The sequence below is a fragment of the Somniosus microcephalus genome, chromosome 34 (assembly GCF_052327205.1).
Source record: "Somniosus microcephalus isolate GS21.2 chromosome 34, FLI_Smic_1.0, whole genome shotgun sequence".
NCBI classification, from domain to species: domain Eukaryota; kingdom Metazoa; phylum Chordata; class Chondrichthyes; order Squaliformes; family Somniosidae; genus Somniosus; species Somniosus microcephalus.
In genome coordinates, this window is record NC_141020.1 from 25,220,412 (window position 1) to 25,235,347 (window position 14,936).

General features: G+C 46.2%; 1 protein-coding gene across 2 annotated transcripts in view; it reads right to left on the reverse strand.

Annotated features, from left to right (window-relative positions):
* Positions 1 to 1,825: 1,825 nt before the first annotated feature.
* LOC147096891 (synaptosomal-associated protein 25) overlaps positions 1,826 to 14,936 on the reverse strand; it is a 300,271-nt gene continuing 287,160 nt past the window's right edge. For both annotated transcript variants that reach the window (XM_085973588.1, XM_085973587.1), the window contains exons 7-8: positions 12,769 to 12,913; positions 1,826 to 8,542 (exon numbers count right to left, since the gene is read on the reverse strand). In XM_085973588.1, coding sequence (XP_085829714.1) covers positions 8,483 to 8,542; positions 12,769 to 12,913 — 205 coding nt within the window. In that variant the 3' untranslated portion in view covers positions 1,826 to 8,482. The remainder of the gene's footprint in view (positions 8,543 to 12,768; positions 12,914 to 14,936) is intronic.

The window sequence follows — 14,936 nt, forward strand, 5'->3', positions numbered from 1 at the left end:
AAGAGCGTAGACCTTGGATATTCCAGGTCGAAATATATAAGGATTTCATGTTAAGTTTTATCTTTTTCTATGATAGGTTAAAGAGTGGTACGTGTTTGTCGTGTCTAAGTGTGGGGAAAAAAAAGATCACCCCAGTTGTCTACAAAAGTTAATACAATTTGGTTACAGTTCTTTCTATTAATTAGTCCTTGATCCATAAGGCGGAAGTAGATGCTGCTGCACATCTGCTTATTGTCTCTTAATGGATTGTTTCTGTCTGAGGTATTGCGTACGTCCTGTGCATCTCTCCCTCTGTCTGGCTGGTAGCGGTCCTATTCCCCTGTGGGACAGGAGTGGTGCAGGTCTGATAATGTTGTTTTGCATGGGGATCCTCTCCGGTCTCGGTTGGTGTGGTGGTGGTCTTTGTAGTGTTCCTGATATGTACCCCGCTGATCTCTGGTGGTCGGGGGGGGGTCCTCTTGGAGTCTGGGTATGGACCCGGTTAAAAGCGACGTCCTTCAGGGCTTTAGCAAAGATCGATATTTTTTGCCTTTGGATGTGGACGTGGTCGTAAAGACATTCTTCATCGAGGGTGGGGTGTTGGGCCAGGTGTACGTTGTGGTTTGATTCGCATTCTGTTGCTATGCTGGCATTTATCTCATGAATTGTGTTGTTGTTGAAGTCTGTTCTCGGCAATATTGTGGAAACAGTGATTCTAGTGTTTGGAAATGTACTGCTTGCCTTCCTAATCATTGCTCTGAGCGATGTTGCTACCTCTTTCTGTTTGGCCTTTAGGTCATTTGTGCCCGTGTGTATTATTATGTGTTGGGGGGAGCCTAATCTGGCTTTGGTCAGCCATCCCATGGCTCTGTCTGTTGTTGGGCACCAAATCTTTTCTACTTTACTTCTAGGGAAGAGCTTTTTCTCCCATAGAAATTTCCCATTTGAGTCTATGAGTATTACGACGTCAGCCTTGTTTGTGTTTACTGTCTGGTGGCTTTCGCCTGGACTCATAGTGTGTGTGCTGGGCTGGGGTGTCTGGTGTGTGCGTACCTCTTGTGAGCGGCTCGCTTGTGGTTCCATGGTGGTGGGGGAAGATTGCGAGTCAGTATGCTGGTCGGTCTGTGTGGCACCCCTTGTATTGTGTGTCTGTTGCTTTTGTTCCGTGTGGGAGTGCAGCCGTTCCGTCCGGCTCTGTCTTGTCTTATCTCTAGTCTCTGGTTGCTGGTCTAATGGTGTTTTCTCTCCTCTATGGCTCTCTTCTTTTTCCTGCAGCTCTTTCACCTGATTACCCTTTGTCTGAAGAAAAGTGGTTCCTGAACGGCCTGGCTCTAATTGTAAGGTTATACCCCCTTGTTCTGGACTCCACCCACCAGAGGAAATAGTTTATCTCTATCTACCTTATTGAATTCTTTAATCATCTTAAATAACTCAAGTAGATCATCCCTTAATCCTCTATACTCGAGGGAATACAAGCCTAGTCGTGTTGGGTGAGGACAGCAATCAAACACCCTGACCAGACCAGACTTGCGCATGAAGAATGGCCACTTGAGTGAGGTGATGGAGCACTGCCATGGAAACCAGATCTCAGCAAGGACTCCGCACTTGCAGGAACTCGGGGGAAAAGGCAGAGCGCAGAAGAATGAACTGTGCTGACAAAGGTTCCCAAAGCTAAGGAGATGAAGTATCTAAATGGATCTGGAACACTAACTCAGAGCTGGGTATCTTTCCGTGACAGATACTGCTCCTGAACACATCATTTGTTCAACCTCTGAAATACAGTCAAAGAAGTTCTAAACCGATGGTTAGAGACAGACACTCGACACAAAGAGGACAAAAGCCCCAAGGTTGTACTAGAAATTTTAATGCATTTCTTTTTTTTTCTGTTTCACAGCAGTGCATTGCCAGAACTGATAGTTTAAGTTGTACATTGGACTGGGTGAATACAATAGTGATATAGCCATTGGTCACACACTGATTATTTCTGTGCATTGAACAGAAGTTACATGTTAAACACTAACATGCAGCAAACAAGGCAGATCATAGATCTACTGACAGTGACTCTCAGACAGGGCCTAAAGGAAGGAAAGCACTTTATCAACTTGTGAGAATGGGAAAATGTGGAAATGCGAGTTTGAAGGGGATTGAGAACGTTGGGAGTAAGTACTCGGAATGGCAAGAGGATTTCTTTCCTGCAAATACTCAACAAAGACTGGAAAAGAATGGTTTACCTGCGATTCCCTCGCCGATAACGATGGTTTGTGGGACATGTTCTCCAAGCAGATTCTCTGAGCCTTTATTACCTCAATGTATCTGCTCCACTACTTTGCTGCCGAATTGGATGACGTACTGAGCTTCATGGAAAAGCTCTGTAAATGGCGAGGGGACCAATCAGCATGTGGACAGAAGCATGGAGATGTCCCGCATGCCAAACCGGATCATGTGGGCATCCTGTCTCCTGCTGTGAATCTGTCTCCTTACCCCAACATCCCCCTTCGAAAACCAGGCCGCATAACAATGTACAGCACTCACCTGGATAGCACTCAGCTGGACAGCACTCACCTGGACAGCACTCAGCTGGACAGCACTCACCTGGACAGCACTCAGCTGGACAGCACTCACCTGGATAGCACTCAGCTGGACAGCACTCACCTGGACAGCACTCACCTGGACAGCACTCAGCTGGACAGCACTCACCTGGACAGCACTCAGCTGGACATTACTCACCTGGACAGCACTCAGCTGGACATTACTCACCTGGACAGCACTCACCTGGACAGCACTCACCTGGACAGCACTCACCTGGACAGCACTCAGCTGGACATTACTCACCTGGACAGCACTCAGCTGGACATTACTCACCTGGCCAGCACTCAGCTGGACATTACTCACCTGGATAGCACTCAGCTGGACAGCATTCACCTGGACAGCACTCACCTGGACATTACTCACCTGGCCAGCACTCACCTGGACAGCACTCACCTGGACAGCACTCACCTGGACATTACTCACCTGGACAGCACTCACCTGGCCAGCACTCACCTGGACAGCACTCACCTGGACAGCACTCACCTGGACATTACTCACCTGGACAGCACTCACCTGGACAGCACTCACCTGGCCAGCACTCACCTGCTCAAGGGGAATTTTAACCAGCCAAGGATTTAACAGTACCTGCACCCAATTCGCTCTGATGCAGTTAAGGAAATCCAATCTCCTCAACCTAGCACCTCCCTTTTATTAGCACCATGTAAAAAACAAATCACAGAGGTGGAGGTGTGTAGATATAAAGGCCACAAAACATCACCAAGGGCTTGGCTTGCTCATGGTTTTTATCTCAATTTGGTACCAGATAGGAACAGTCCCTCTTTTGTTTCTGTAAATGCTCGATTGGACTGGTGATTTTTATACGGCATGTATAGATTCACAGGATGCAAATAATTCTTGTCTCGATAAATGCCCCCAAAAAATTGCTCTTTGTATCTGGTAAACCACAGTTCCAATGTAAGCATATATGTTTGAATAGGAATGTAAGTTTCTAGGTAAATTCCAAAACAGGCAGACACTGTAGCACAGACTCCATCTTTAACTAGACAATACCCCCAGAATGGTGGCATAGTGGTTAGCACTGTTGCCTCACAGCGCCAGGGACCCGGGTTCAAATCCAGCCTCGAGTGACTGTCTGTGTGGAGTTTGCACATTCTCCCCGTGTTTGCATGGGTTTCCTCCGGGTGCTCCGGTTTCCTCCCACAGTCCAAAGATGTGCGGGTTAGGTTAATTGGCCATGATAAAAATTGGCCCTTAGTGTTAGGGGGATTAAATACGTGGGGTTACGGGGATAGGGTGGGATATGTGTTGGTGTAGGGGTTACGGGGATCGGGTGGGATATGTGTCAGTACAGGCTCGATGGGCCGAAATGGCCTCTATCTGCACTGTGGGGTTTCTGTGATTCTGTGAATCCTTTTACACACAGGTACTCACCCATACACTCCACCACATTGCAGACACTCACCTACAGAATGCATCTCTAACTAGTCCTTACCCACAGAGTGCCTCACAGACAGAGATTCACCCATACAGTGTATCTCAGACTGGTGCTAACCCGGAGTCCATCACAGAGAGAGACTCACCCATGCAGTCCCTCACACACAAACACTCACCAATAGATCCATTACAGACACTTTTGAGATGTTCATCCATAAGTCTATTATAGAGAGGTGCCCAGTCAGACTGACCATCACAGAGAGGTGCCCACCCATACTGACCATCAGAGAGAGATACGCTTCCATGGGTCCAGCAGAGAGAGGTGCCCACCCAGGCTGACCATCACAGAAAGGTGCCCAGTCAGACTGACCATCACAGAGAGGTGCCCACCCATACTGACCATCACAGAGAGGTGCCCACCCATACTGACCATCACAGAGAGGTACTCACCCATACTGCCCATCACAGAGAGGTACTCACCCATACAGTCCATTACAGGCAGGAATTCAGACACAGAGTTCTCCTACATCAGCTTTAAAGTAATTGCTATTTTGTTTTATAGCCGTTGGTCTTTACAGAGCTCTGTAGGGAGCCTTTATGCCTCCATTTCAGCAAACTGTGTGGAGCAGATACGGGGGGTGTTATGTCCAGGCGAGCGGATCCTTTCAAAGCTCCTGGGACCTCCCTATCCTGGTCTCATAGCAATTGGCGTTAGTGAATATTTTCTACATCTTTTGTAACTAATAAACCCCGGCTCACCGGCAGTCTGAAGCAGGACGAGTTGAGTTTGGAATTCATTCAAGCAATTAACACGATTAAACAATTGTTTGTTTTTTAAAAATCATCAGGAGGGACCTGTACATACACACACAATAAAAAAAATTAAACTGCACATCTGTAAACGTAATAATTTAACCTTTAAATACAGGGTGATTTGTTGGGTTTATTTTTTTAATACTTTTGCCTATCAAGGTACATGTATGGAGCTGTGAGGTGTCTGGAAATTGCTTGATGCAGTCTCGGAGATTTCAGCAGCTTTAAGCGGAAACCCGTGTTTGTCTCCACTTTCTTCCGAGTGGTGATGTAACAGAAAATGAATCAGGGTTTGTCTGTGAGCGGCTCGATAGGAGGCGGCCATCTTGCCTTGGGATAATGGGAATGTTTGTGTGGACGGAAAGTGCGGAAAGAATCGTCTTTGTAAGGTGAAATCCCAAGAGTGAACTCCCCTCTAAGTATAGGTTTGCTTTAAGAGCCCGGTTGTAACTCGGTATTGGTACAGATCACTAAGCAGCGAAGACAAGCAGGAAAGGAGGTGGTACAATCCTGGGCCTGCGAGCAGCGTCAGGGTGTGATGGTCTCAAACACTGACATGCGCCATTAACAGATGCATAGTTCCAGTTGGTGAAGGAAGACCAGATCTCCGAGCTGGGCGAATGGTAACAAACCATCTGTGCACCACAATGTCACTGATGACGGTACTGAGGGGGCAGGGGGAACAAACAAAGCCATTGACGCTTTCACACAGGTCGCATGCAGATCTCTTGCAAGGCCAGTGAGTTGTGTGAGGGGCCAGGGTGTGATGAGTTTGCAGAGAGATGTTTGCGATACTTTAGGTGATGCAGAAAACCATCAGGTAACCACAGTAACAATGAACCGACAACTCGACGAGCACTTAAAGAGACAGCATCCCCCCTCACTGTACAAAACGACTGTATTAAAGAAGAAACACACGGCATTGTGGTGAAGGAGCTCCAGGCCTCTGTGTGCAGCCAGCAATTAAAGCCCCTCACTCCCTATGGCTTTGTACAGCCTTTCCTCACAGTTACATTTTATGAAATTATTTGCTATATCTAAGATTAAATAAAGTAAATTTGAGAAACTCACAGATTGGGAATAGTTCTATGTTGTTTTATTATTACATAGAATTTGCAGCACAGAAATAGGCCATTCGGCAAAACATGTCTCTGCCGGGGGGGTTCCTGAAAAAAGAAAAACTTGCATTTCTGTAGCGCCTTCCATGACCACCGGACGTCCCAAAGCGCTTTACAGCCAATGAAGGACTTTTGAAGTGTAGTCACCATCGTATGCTCCACGCGAGCCTCCTCCCACCCTACTGCATCTCACCCTATCACCATATCCTTCTGTTCCTTTCTCCCGCATGTGCTTATCCAGCTTCCCCTTAAATGCATCTTTGCTATTCGCCTCAACCACTCCCTGTGGTAGCGAGTTCCACATTCTCACCACTCTCTGGGTAAAGAAGTTTCTCCTGAATTCCCGATTGGATTTATTAGTGACTATCTTATATTTATGGCCCCTAAATTATTTCTACCTGGTCATTGTAACATTAGGAAGCCATCAGTTTCAGTTCAAACTCTGTTCCCTTGCCACCAATTCCATCCCCCCTCCCAGGTCACTGTCTCAGATTGAACTATGATTTATGCTGCTATTTTTATGCAGGTACATCCAACTCCTGAACCATCCTTGCATCACAAATCCCACCATTGGCCTGTTTTGGGGCTACAGAAAACAGTCCATTCTGAAGGAGATTGACAGGGTAGATGCTGAGAGGTTGTTTCTCCTGGCTGGAGAGTCTAGAACTAGGGGGCATAGTCTCAGGATAAGGGATGGGCCATTTAAGACTGAGATGAGGAGGAATTTCTTCACCCAGAGAGTGGTGAATCTTTGGAATTCTCTGCCACAGAGGGCGGTGGAGGCCAGTTCATTAAATATATTCAAGAAAGAGTTGGATATATTTCTTAAGGCTAAAGGGATCAAGGGATATGGGGAGAAGGCAGGGACAGGGCACTGAATTTGGATGATCAGCCATGATCTCATTGAATGGCGGAGCAGGCTCGAGGGGCCGAATGGCCTACTCCTGCTCCTATCTTCTATGTTTCTATGTTTTTATGAGGAGAATCTTCTCTACACAGCGAGTTGTTGTGATGTGGAATGCGCTGCCTGAAAGGGCGGTGGAAGCAGATTCAATAGTAACTTTCAAAATGGAATTGGATAAATACTTGAAAAGGAAACACTTGCAGGGCTGTGGGGAAAGGGCAGGGGGAGGAGTGGGACTAATTGGAGAGCTCGACCAAAGAAGGGCATGATGGGCCGAATGGCCTCTTTCTGTGCTGTATGATTCTGTTTAAGAATAAGCAGTGCTGGGTCACAAGATACCAAAGTCTCAGAATTTAACAGTGTTTCAAATGAAATGAAAAAAAATATACAAATTATATTGTTTCCTGAGGCAAAAAAGGTTAATAGCAATTTGAAATTGCGGAACTGGGAGTTAATTAGAAGTGATACAAACCAGGGCTAGATGATGCACTCACCAACTAGCCTGGGACCTTGTTGTCTTCTGATCTTTGCTTCAGATAACAAGCAAAAAAACACAGTGAGAGGCCAACTCCAGTGAATGTTCTTCGTGTCTTAATGTTTGAATGGCTTCTGATGTGTATGTAAATGAAGGTCTTGAATTTAACCCTGCACCTCAGATACAAGAGCAGGAACGAGAAGAGAAAAGATCGATTAATGCTTTGCATTAACTCCGCGTCTGAAATAAGGGTCTGTACCCAGAATCGTCACCTTTATCTTGGTTACTTTTCAGACGCTGGCTGGGTTTCCGGCACTTTCTGCTGTTATATCAGATATTCAGCATTTGCAAGTTTTATGTCCAAGAGAAATAACGGACTATCTGACATGCACACGTAATTCTAACTTCAGTCCCCGGTCTCTACAGGTGAAAGCTGTCTCTTCAAAATGAGCAAGTGAAGCTCAGTTCTGATCAACACCCATCTGATCCCAGCCCCCAGTTCCCGTTCCCTCACGGGAATCCTGATTTTGGCATCATTTATTTCTTGCCATAATAGAATTAACAAAAAGAATAATAATTCGGGGCCATACTTATCGACGAAATAATACGAGCAAAAATCGCAGCTACCAGGAGAGAAAACTAAACTGGGAGGTTTTCCAGTCCTGTGCAAACTGCACTGCGAAAATAATTCACCAGCATGAAATCACACCGAGGGTTTCCCGTCATGAATTGTGCTCTTGGTCTGTCCTCCACTCTCCTTGCTGCCTGTGATTTCTGGATCAGCTCCAACATCAAGGAGCACCCCTTTACTGTAGGACGTTTTAAAGAAGGTCGAGGGATCTGCTGCATGTTTATCAGAATTCAGCTGCACACATCGAGCTTGGTTCATGCTCATGTTATCACATGATTACAGAGAACAATTCATTCATAAAAAGAACCGCTCAGCACAGAGATAAAAACAGAGTAATACACTTGGTTTACTGTGGGCAGGCAATTACACACATCGACACTAAAATATACACCTCACATGACTGGAACAATTTGCTACACTGAGAAATTATAAAATAAATTAAAATGTACAGAATGAGATTGAACCTTGTGGCTTCCTATCACAGCACAGGGATTTGCCCCTCCAGGACCTTTCAGAGGCTGCAATGGACGATGGGATGGAGGAATCTGGCAGAAAGAGGATTCTCACTAGGAAGCACCTCACAGCATCTTGGTGGTGTGCTTGTTGGCTTCATCGATGCGGGCTTTGTTCATATCACCCTGGGAAGCAAAACAGAAGAAGCTTAAGAGAGGCAGTGGAGTGAGGGTTTACTTACTTGCTACTGCTCCGAAAGAGTTGGTACGTGTGTGTGTAAACACGCACGGGTGTGTACTCTTACTCGTGTGGGTGTTTGTGTGATTGCATGTGTGTGCATGCTTGCGTATATGGACGTGTGTATGTATGTATGCGTGCATTGTATGTGTGTGCATGTGTGTATGTGTGCTTACATGTAAGGGTATGCGCATGTGTATGTGCTGGTGTGTAACAGTATGTGTGCATGTGTATGTGTGTGCTTGCGTGTATACGTGTGTGCTTACATGTAAGGGTATGCGTGTGTGTGTATGTGTGTAATGGTATGTGTGAGCTTGCGTGTATACGTGTGTGCTTACATGTAAGGGTATGTGTGCTGGTGTGTAATGGTACGTGTGTGCAGGTGTGTGCTTGTGTGTATGCGTGTGCTTACATGTAAGGGTATGCATGTGTGTGTGTATGTGTGCTGGTGTGTAACAGTATGTGTGTGCATGTGTATGCTTGCGTGTATGCGTGTGCTTACATGTAAGGGTATGCGTGTGTGTGTATGTGTGTTGGTGTGTAACAGTATGTGTGTGTGCGTGTATGTGTGTGTGCTTACATGTAAGGGTATGTGTGTGTGTATGTGCTGGTGTGTAACGGTATGTGTGTATGTGTGTGTATGCGTGTGTGCTTACATGTAAATCTATGTGTGTGTATGTGTGTTGGTGTGTAACGGTATGTGTGTGTATGTGTGTGTGCATGTTTCTATGTGTGCTTCTGCATATCATGCGTGTGTGCTTGCGTTGTACGTGTACATATATATGTAGCGCGTGGATCAAAATTTTCTCAATCAAATGAGTAAAGGGTAAGTTTCGGACTGTTATTAGGAGGTGTCTCCTCACGCAGAGAGAGACCAATACTTGAAGCAAACTTTGCAGCGAGCGGTGGAGGTGAAAACTTGGAATCATTTGAGAAACTTACAGATGCAGCAATGGTGGGAGTGCAGAGCTGTTCAGGGTGGATGCATTAAGATGGGCCGAATGGCCTTCCTCATCCACATTTCTCTTGTGATGTTATTACTAATCTCTGACTTTTCCAACTCCTCCAGTGATCAGATAGGGATCAGAAGGAAAGGGATAGTGTTTGGCTGCTCCCTCAAATAACTCATATCGAGGGTGACTGTTTATTTACAGTGTACAGATGCTCTGCAGTGGGAGTGTTTACACACACAATTAGCTAGAATAGAGTGAGCGGGCCATGAGACTCAACAAAGCCAAATAGAAAATGATACTTCAGCCCAGGGACGATGGAATGAGCTCACTTGGGGGCTTGTTAAACAAAGAAGCCCGCCTGCTGTCCCCTCAGTAAGGGTGCTTCCTTAGGCTGAACTGAGTCAGTGCATGTTGCTGTGGGGACAGGTCTTGGCAAGATTTTGTGTTTCTGCTTTTGTGTTTTGCTGAATATTGGCTCATCAAAATGAGGGATCTTAGCGCTGGGGAGCAGAGCCACTCCGTTTTCAAGCACCCAGTGCCAGCATCAAGCTCTACCAGGTCAGTTATTGAATAAAACTTGAGTCTGACTCAACAGTGTCTCAGCCCCAGCCTCAGAAAGAACCCCCTCCTTCCTTAATACACTGGTGTGACCTTGTTCCATTTCCCACATCAACCTCCCTCTGGCCTCTGAACAGGATTAGTACCAAATTAGGAATGGATTCAGAGAGGCCAAACTCGTTTCATGTAGTTCCCTTACAGGCAGTGGATATTGGAGACTTTAATTGCATCAGGGGTTAGTTATATTGAACCTCTTTGCTCCTGTTTTTGTCACCAGCCATGTATCTCCTCCAGGCAGAGGCTACTATGGTCTCTATTCACTCCAACTCCCTTCAATGCCAATGTTATTTGACCTGCCCGAGACTGGATAATTCAGCCCTGAGAATAACTATAATAAAAATCCATCGCCTTCACTGGAGTTTCCAGTTAGAAAAATCAATACCATCATCACAAGCTAAAAAGTTAAGTGATCACTTGACGTCTGTGGAACTGTACCATAGCCTGAGTCAAGATCTTCAGGAGAGGAGAAAAAAATAACAACTTGTTTTTACATTACATAGAATGTACAGCAGAAAAAACAGGCCCTTCGGCCCAACTGGTCCATGTCAGTGTTTATGCCCCACACGAGCCTCCTCCCACCCCTCTTCAACTAACCCTATCGCCATAACCTTCTATTCCTTTCTCCCTCATGTGTTTATCCAGCTTCCTCTTAGATGCTATTCGCCTCAACCACTCCCTGTGGTAGCGAGTTCCACATTCTAACCACTCTGAGTAAAGAAGTTTCTCTTGAATTCCCTATTGGATTTATTGGTGACTATCTTATATTCATGACCCCTAGTTTTGGACTCCCCCCCTCTCTACATCTATCCAGTCAAACCCTTTCATAACCTTAAAGACCTCGATCAGGTCGCCCCTCAGCCTTCTCTTCTCTAGAGAAAAGAAGCCCAGCCTGATCAATTTTTCCTGATAGGTATAACCTCTCCGTTCTGGTATCATCCTTGTAAATCCTTTTTGCACCTTCTCCAGTGCCTCTATATCCTTTTTATAATATGGAGACCAGAACTGTGCACTGTGCTCCAAGTGTGGTCTCACCAAGGTTCTATACAAGTTTAACATAACTTCTCTGCTTTTCAATTCTATCCCTCTAGAAATGAACCCCAGTGCTTTATTTGCTTTTTGTATAGCCTTATTAATCTGTGTCGCTACTTGTAGTGATTTGTGTATCTGTACTCCGAGATCCCGCTGCTCCTCTACCACATTTAGACTCAATTTCCAATAGCACCTTTAGCTTAAGAAATATCCCAAGATGCTTTGTAAATAGCTGGACGCAAACAGACGGCCAGCCAAGAAGGGAGCGATAAGGAAGGTTGACTGAAGGCTAGGTCAAAGAGATGGGGTTTTGAGGGGCTCTTTAATGGAGGCGAGCAATGGTTTAGGGAGGGAATTCCAACGAGCAGGTCCAAGGTGGCGGAACAATCTGCCACCAATGGTTGGGCGAAGGGGAGGGGGGGGGAATGATAGAAGGTTAGAATCAAAGAAACACAACGTTTGGGGGTCTATATACAGCTGGAGGTGACTGCAGAGACTGCAAGTGGAAATGACCAAAGATAGTGGATTCTCAATAGTAATAACATATACAATGCACCACAGAACATATACTGGACTTTCCCCCTGCCCATCTTGTTCTAATGGCTTTGCCCCATCACCGATGGCTTTCAAATAATGCTGACCACAAAATCCAGGCATCGGCATCCTCTTTTGTGCCCAACACTTCAACTCTACACTCTATAAACTGAAGTCCATCTGAGATTTGAGTACAGCTCCCACATCTGGTGAGGTTGTTCTAACATACTCCTGGACAGGTACAAGTAAAAGCCTTATTGGCTGATAGAGCACTACCATTCTGGCCTCCAATCTCCATCACAACTCTCCCTGTTTTTCTGTATTTTATAAATGCTATGGTGAGTGCTTCTCTGAATATTTCTCCGTTGCTCACCTAATCTCTAAATATACCAAGCTGCACACTATTTCTCCTCACTGTGCCGAAATCAAGACTGGTTGCATAGTCCTACTCTAACTCTCGGCTTTCTAGAGCTCGTCACCTCCTTCAATCTTCACTTCATCCTTCAGGGTTTCCAAAATCCAAGCTCGCTGTCACCTGACCACGACCACTTGGTTTATCTCGTCTTCTCTCCTACTCCTACAGGTGGCACGGTGGCATAGTGGTTAGCACTGTTGCCTCACAGCGCCAGGGACCCGGGTTCGAATCCGGCCTCGGGTGACTGTCTGTGTGGAGTTTGCACATTCTCCCCGTGTTTGCGTGGGTTTCCTCCGGGTGCTCCGGTTTCCTCCCACAGTCCAAAGATGTGCGGGTTAGGTTGATTGGCCATGATAAAAAATTGACCCTTAGTGTTAGGGGGGATTAAATACGTGGGGTTACGGGGTTAGGGCTTGGGTGGGATGGCTGTCGGTGTAGGGACCGGGTGCTAGGGTTTAGATGATCAGCCATGATCTCGTTGAATGGCGGAGCAGGCTCGAAGGGCTGAATGGCCTACTCCTGCTCCTATCTTCTATGTTTCTATGCTCTCCTCCTTGGCAGTGTCCTACACCATGGGCCTTTGCTCTTTGCCTGAAATTTCCAATAATACAACTAAACGTCTTACCTTGACCACAATCCGGTCAATCTGGGCGTTCTGGGAGCCAATCTCGTTGCTCATGTCAAGCGCCATATGTCGCAGGTTGCCGATGATACTGCCCACCTGATCCAGGTTTTCTTCCATCTCATTTTCTCGAGCGTCTTCTGTGACTCTGAAATCAGACCAATTACATAAGGGAAAGTGTTAGAAACCAACGGCAAGCTTGGGTGGCTGCTGTGGATGACTTTAGTTAGGCCCAAGCTGACGCCAATGTATTGAACTCAAAGTCAAATCAGAATGTCTAAAGTCACTGAGCTGGAGCCAGTAGTGGAGGAGACAGACCAGCTCCGCTTCTAGACTTTCCCTGAGTATGGGGTCAGATTTCTTGACAAAACCAAATTCTGCCTTTTATAAGAAATCCTAGTGAGCAAGTAGAAGCCTAATTGCAGCATATCCTAACCAAAGTATTCAAGATTGGCTGCATTTATCTATCTAGCTTGGCATTTTCCTGCCCCATGTAACGTAAATACCACATCATTTATGTTAGAGAGTCAGCCGGGGCTCAGTGGGTAGCACTCTCGCCTTGTGAGTCAGAAGGTTGTGGGTTCAAGTCCTGCTCCAGGGACTTGAGTATAAAATCCAGGCTGACACTCGCAGTGCAGTGCTGAGGGAGCGCAACTCTGTCTGGAGGTGCCGTCTTTCAGATGAGACGTTAAACTGAGGTTCCGCCTGCTCGCTCAGGTGGATGTAAAAGATCCCATGGCACTATTTCGAAGAAGAGCAGGGGCGTTCTCCCCGGTGCCCTGGCCAATTATTTATCCCTCAATCAACATCACTAAAACAGATTATCTGGTCATTAGCACATTGCTGTTTGTGGGAGCTTGCTGTGCGCAAATTGCCTGCTGTGTTTCCTACATTACAACAGTGATTACATTTCAAAAAGTACATCATTGGCTGTAAAGCACGTTGGGTCATCCTGAGGTTGTGAAAGGCGCTATAGAAATGCAAGTCTTTCTTTATAATCAATCCGAAGTGTGGAACTAAACTATGCAGATCAGAAGGTTCCCAAATTCTGATCCCTGGTCTGTGGTGAGTTAGCTAATCACAATTTTGGTGAGAGTATGGACACTACAGTTGACCTCCATGACCCTGAGACAGGGAGGTGGAAGGTCAACCTCCTTTTGATGGATATCACCAATCCTTGAAGGAAATGTCTATGTGTGCCTATCAGGTGAGAATAGGCCCATCAATGAGGGGCCTCGCTCCCCAAAGCAAAATAGCCTGACAACTTTCCCTGTGTAGGCGACTGAATGGCCACTGGTGTTTGATTGTGGAACCATACTACAGAGGTCAGTGCATTCAGGAGAGGGTGGGCAGAAATACTTGAATACATCATCTGGAGTAGTTCAGTGACAAGGTATTGATAGAGTAAATAAGATGAAATATTTCCTGTGGCAGAAGCGTCGGTAATCAGAAGGCTCAGATTTATGGTGACTGGCAAAAGAACCGGGGGCGACATGAGGAAACATATTTTTATGCGGCGATTTGTTGTGATCTGGAATGCGCTACCTGAAAGGATGGTGGAAGCAGATTCAATAGTAACTTTCAAAAGCGAATTGGATAAATACTTGAAGGGAAAAACATTCCAAGGTTATGGTGAAAGAGCAGGGGAGTGGGATTCATTGGATAGCTCTACAAAAGAGCCGGTACAGGCACGATGGGCTGTATCACTGTGGTGCTTTAAGCACCTGTGTACAATTGAGGTGTTGCAGTTCTCATCTGAAACCAGAGCAGTATTACTGACGGTCATGTCGGATGAACTAGGAATGCTCTGAACCATTCTCAAGGTGGTATATGAGACTCTCCCTCTGACTTTCCCTCTTTCCCTTTTGTAAAGCATCCAACCTCCACGTGATGTCAGCTCACAGTGGTGGAATAAAAGATCTTGCTGTGTGAGGCAATAGAGACACCGTATCCCAGCATTCCATGGGGGACCACGTCCCAGCATTCCATGGGGTAGTGTCCCAGCATTCCATGGGGTACCGTGTCCCAGCATTCCATGGGGTAATGTGTCCCAGCATTCCATGGGGTACCATGTCCCAGCATTCCATGGGGTACCATGTCCCAGCATTCCATGGGGTACCGTGTCCCAGCATTCCATGGGGTAATGTGTCCCAGCATTCCATGGGGTACCG